The sequence below is a fragment of the Dermacentor albipictus genome, chromosome 7 (genome assembly GCF_038994185.2).
Source record: "Dermacentor albipictus isolate Rhodes 1998 colony chromosome 7, USDA_Dalb.pri_finalv2, whole genome shotgun sequence".
In the NCBI taxonomy this organism is placed as follows: domain Eukaryota; kingdom Metazoa; phylum Arthropoda; class Arachnida; order Ixodida; family Ixodidae; genus Dermacentor; species Dermacentor albipictus.
The window spans coordinates 65531831-65537357 of NC_091827.1; the positions used below are offsets into that span (position 1 = coordinate 65531831).

Genomic DNA, 5527 nt, shown 5'->3' on the forward strand with positions numbered 1-5527 from the left:
TCGTCATCTGCCTTGACGCGTTTTCTTTCTTTAACGCTGCGAGCCCGGTACTTTCAGTGACGAACGACATGCGCGTTATCAGCATGACATAGCATTCCCGACAGGAAAGTAGCGGGCGCGGCGTTTTCAAGAAAGGAAACGCATCCAGGCAGATGACGATTATTGTGTGGCAGAGATACACTCCAAAGGGCGCAAACTTTTCTTACACTCTTAGAAAAATTTACACCCTTTGGCGCGTATCTTGTCCCACAACAATAATCATCATCCGTGTTGCCCGCGTTTCCTTTCTCTAACGCAGCGAGCCCGGTACTTCCCAGTCACGAACGGCATGCTCGTTATCAGTGTGACGCAGCATTCTCGACAGGAAAGTAGCGAGCGCCGAGTTTTCGGGAAAGGAAACGCAAGCAAGCCAGATGATTATTGTTGTGGAACAAATATACACCCCAAAGGGTGCAACCGTTTAAAGGGTGTAGGTTTGTAAACCCCAGAATACTGACAGCTCTCCTATCGTCAGTTTCGGTTTCGTTTTCTGCGGAGCTACTGTGCCGAGACGTCATGTTGCAGAAAGAGGTCACGTGGCAGGATATCGCGAGATCTTGACACTCGCTGCAGCCTAGCCTCTCGCCTCCTACGCTGCTGCTCACGAGTACCGACGTTGCAGTACACCAGTCAACCGAGCGAGGGTCAAAACGTTAGGCTTTACAAAACGTCGCAATGTCCTGCCCCCACGTGACCACTTTCTACGTCATGTCACGACAAAGTAGAAACGAAACCGAAACTAGACAGCAACGCTCCCAGAACCGCAACCTGTATCGGCACGCTGTAACGGGGTATCACGGCGTTAATTTCGACCACCTGGTTTTCGTGCAAAATGCATGGTACACAAGCGTTTTTGCATTATGCCCCTAAACATGTCCGCTCGATAAGAAAACATTCATCGACAGGCCGTGGCTAAGCAATGTCGGCAAATTTTTATCTATCATGATGTCACGATAACGTCGAAGTCGCCAGGTCCCGCATGTCGAGAATAGCTTTAGTACATTTTAAACCATTTCATCATGAAAGCAGAAGAGATTATGTACTCAAACCCGTCACCATTTTTGTAGGCTAAACTGATCGGAGTGGAGGTGCCCTCCACTCCATCCTCGAATAATGCCTTTCGCATTTCAATGAACCAGGGCCCCGGTTATTGTTAGCCACAACCACATGAAGTCAACAGATTATGAAGGCCAAGGAAGGCAGAGGTAAATTTTGTAGTTTTTTTTTTTAATTGAAGGGTCGAGACGATAATTGCTAAAGGGAAGTGAAAGTGGACAAAACAACTTGCCACCAGTCAAGCCACCCACTGCTGGCATTTGTGTGGAAGTTAGAACACTGAACAGGCATTTCTTTAATAATTATGGGATTGTATCGCATCGGCACATGTGCGCACTAACTATCAATAGTAGCAGCCAAAACCACGCTGATAGCATGCAGCTTGACGTCGGTAGTGCGGCAGTGTCCACAACGGTACCATCTCCAGGAGCAGGCGGTCTTGACAGCATGTCCGCTAGGGTCAGCTGTTAACTGGGAACGAAAGTGAGTAGTCGTACTGCAACGATCTCAGAAAAAAATCGCTGCACCCGCGGAGGCATTTCCGATATCGAGTTTTTTTTTTTTTTTGATACGTCGATATAGGGGGCGATAGCCAGTTTCAAGTACCACTGAATGGCCATGAACGAAATGGTGAAATCTTTCGTAGCCAAACACCAATGCGAGTGCTTCTTTTTCGATTTGGGAGTGCCGTTTTTAAGACACTATCAAGGCCTCCAACCATCATCATGTCGCTGCACCAGAGCTGAACCTACGCCGTCATGTGAAGCATCGACGTCACCTTCGTTTCCCTGTTGGGATCGAAAATCGCCAACAATGGAGCTGCCCCCCCCCCTCCTCCTATGACCTGCATACGTCGCAACATTCATTTTCATGCTCGTGTGTCCATTCAAAGTGCACGTCGTGCTTTATCAGAGCAGGGTACGTATTTGCCGAAATAGTTAATAACACCTAGAAGGAAGGGGGTTAACCGAGGGGGGCCCGCGTGTTAATGACACCTAGGGGCTTTTTGTGAAAACTGCTCTGTGGTTTTTGAGAGCCACAGTAGCGATTCTCTCTAAGGTTGGAGAGTAAAATGCGGGATATATGCAGTACAGACAGGGGTAAAGGGGCTCCGACTCCATGTGTAAGGGGAAGGAGCTGGAAAAGGGGGGGGGGGGGGTAGCTCTGTGCGAGGGGGCCCGTCTGGTTCTGAAGGAAAAAAAGAGGCAATGCTGCCACGAAGAAACAATTTGCGGTGCGGGAGACAGAAACGGGAAGAGACCAACACAAAGTGCTCTTCTGGACATACTAGTGACAAGTGCCTTCTACCTTCATCCACCTTGCTGCGGGGGCGGGGGCACAATGTTGGCCCCCCGCGGCAAGGTAGACCCAGCGCGTTAAAAAACGCAGGCGCACACGCATGCCAGCATGCACGGCAACCTTGTCGCCGTCCACACACACTTTTGTATAGGATTTTGCATAGCGGAAGTACGCCAAATCCTTTACCATGGTACACTAACAGGGCCACATTGCTGCGGTTGTGAACCACATACATTCTTTGGAAGCAAAGATGAACAACCCCAACCTCCCTCTTTCTTTTTCTCCACACCGAGCAGAGGCACTGTCAAGCCAGGCGCTGGTCAAGCTATGACGCTCCCCAACTCCGCCGAAGGAACTCCCCTTCCAAGAGCGAAACCTGTTTTCCCTTCGCGGGGGCAGTTGGGGGCCTGTCGACCCTTTTCGGAGAATACGGGCGCGGGCACGTGTTTTTTCGACACTTTTGGGCGCTTTCTGGTAAACGGTGATGCGCGCCAGTGAAGGCGATTCCGGTGGGTACACGTAAGCTCATGGACGCGGCACCTTCAAAGGCGCCATGTCCTCTTCCCATCTGACAACGGTTCCGGTGAGGGTAGGTCACGGTTCACAACGGAAAGCAAGCGTGACAGTGGGCGTGTGGGGAGTAACGTGTGTAGTCGGGCGTCAGTAATTTTTTTTTTCTTTGATGGGCAGTTGCAAGCAAATTCAAGAATACAAAAAAAACAAGCATCTAAAATTAGTTGCATTAAGTAACAAATTTGGGATCACATTGTTTCGTGAAAAATTACAGCCAACGTGCGTACTTATAATTATGTAAAACAGGCCTAAAGGTGTACGGGCCAAAGGAAATGTTGGAAAGTTCCACAAATAACACAATGGCTGCGATTCACCCGACGACACCGCAGTTACGCGACATATTCCAACGGCGAAAGTAGTTTTTAAAGTCCTGTTTATATATGCAAGAGAGGCAGGGTGCATTGCGGGAGATCAACAGATGGAACTCTGTAATCTAACGCACCACGGAACAAAGGATGCGGTGACATAACGCTAGTATTTCCTGCCCAACGGCAGAGTGGAACTGCTGGTAAGGGCCGAGTATCTCGGTAACTCGATCGGGGCATGCTGACGTCTGACCGACTCAACAAATGCGAGAAGAAAAAAAAATGGTAAAACGAGTAAACTTGCTGCTAAAGGTCAATGCGTGATGGGCGAAGTGACATCTGCAAAGACTCGTTCAGGTCGCAAGATTCAGGAGTTGCTACGCGCCCACATTACAGACCACCTGCGCGACAACTGCCCCAACAATTGCGCGCTTTGCCCAGGCTCACGGTCTCCGCTTTCGGGCGGCTTCCGTCAAAAGACAAAAGAATTAGGAATTCCCCGGTTATGGCACAAACAAGAGAAAAAAAAGTGCTGGGGGCAGGCTGTGAACTATTTCCCTAACTCGATCAAGCGATAAGCGGCCGAAATACCGAATATCGGACCGAACTCAGCGCAAGGTAAAAACAGAATGTAAACACAGCCACTTACGGGTCAGCGAAGCTAGGATCGTTTTTATCTGCGCTACAAGCATCGCGCCCCACACAAAAGAGGTACAGTTGTTTTATCGCGCCGCGCGGCCGTTTTACAAAAGGCGTTCTGTGAAGTATGCTAAACTCGAGAAAGACACACACGGCAGATGAGATTAAACGGCTTCCTGGTCTTGAGAACGAAAGTGGGTGGAAATGCCGAGGCCAGAATTAAATGAAATACTGTCGCGAAAATCGCAGGGCGACCAAGAACAAAGCTGCCTGGTTCAGCCTTGAACCACTGCTTCGGGTGACAACAACGCGTTAGAGCAGTGTTTTCCTCGAATTCACGTGGCGACGCATTTTGCCTCGCCAGCTGACAGCTACACAACGACCGTGCGCCGTCTCGCTGTGTTCTTTAGGGCGTGTTGCGCTACTCGTTGGCAAATGCTGCTCAGGTAACGGGGCATGGAACGCCCCATCAACAAACACAACGGTGCTCACGCCGTCGAATCGAGCGTTTGAAAACAAACCAAGAAAATGAGCGATAGTCGGGCGCGTATCGACCAAACGTGTCCGACGAGTTTGTTGGGGCGGACGATTTGGCAATCGTTTTGTTGCCTCGGAGCCGAGATCCGACCCGCAACCCGTTACAGACTCGGGGCAAAGTTACTTCCTCCCCCAGGAATGGAAAGGAACGCAGTGAAGCAGGCACTGCGGGCGAGAACTTCGCGACAAATGTTTGATCGCACGCCAAAGTCTCGAGTAGACAAGTTTCCGAGAACAACGAAAAAGAAACGCAAGAGGCACGGTTGACCATCTCAAGTGCGGACAGAGCACGCGTCTTTCGGGCCCACTGGAACGCTGTTCGCTCGGGAATAGCACACAATGAGGTTCAAAGAAGTCGGGGTGACCCCGAAACAACAGTTATTCACCTTGACATCGAGGCAGACGTTTGTAACTCGGCCCTTGCCTTTGTAGAGATCTACCGTGAGCTGGTCGAGGCCGATGTTTTCCAGGAGAAACTGGCTCCCGTAACGACGCAGCAGGTACCGGCAGGCCCGCTTCTTGATGCCCTCGGACCAGTCAAACCACGGCATCGTGCCTCTCTCAGCCTAGCATCGCTGCAGGACTAGAAGCAGGCACGATCAGCTGTGCTGAGAGCCCACATTCAGTAAACAACAACACGCCATTCCGCTGCTCATGACATCAGGGATTTTTCGTCAGGGGAACGCGACGAAAGCGACACCTAGACACCGTACCTCATGCCGTACCTCAATGCTGAAAATCCTGAACGCTAGCCGACAAGCCAAGTACCAAATTTCTAAATTCTAAAGCCAATTCTAAAACCTTGGCTACGATTACGCAGTTTACAATCGCTTTCGGCGCTTTTAGTATGAGCAAGCATAGCCTTCGAGATTTGTTATAATTATTTTGATAAAACCACCGCACAGCAAGCGGTAGCAAAGGGGAGAACTCTTTCCTGTGGGCTTAGCGGGTTTAGTCACTAAAAATAATTTTAACAAGAATTAAGTAAAACAAAATGCAATAATTTTATATTATTTGTTTTTTATAGATTAATTTATTTTAACAAAGGCATCAAACGTAAAATTTGCACTCGATAGTTT

At 49.5% G+C, this 5527-nt stretch overlaps 1 protein-coding gene across 7 annotated transcripts in view; it reads right to left on the bottom strand.

Moving 5' to 3' along the window:
• Atg2 (Autophagy-related 2) overlaps positions 1–5124 on the bottom strand; it is a 108649-nt gene extending 103525 nt beyond the window's left edge. For 6 of the 7 annotated variants that reach the window (XM_065455871.1, XM_065455876.1, XM_065455873.1 and 3 more), the window contains exon 1: positions 4835–5123. In XM_065455871.1, the coding sequence (XP_065311943.1) occupies positions 4835–4999 (165 nt within the window). In that variant the 5' untranslated portion in view covers positions 5000–5123. Of the gene's footprint in view, positions 1–4834 lie in introns of all 7 variants that reach the window. The other variant, XM_065455875.1, reaches the window with a different exon arrangement.
• Positions 5125–5527: the final 403 nt, after the last annotated feature.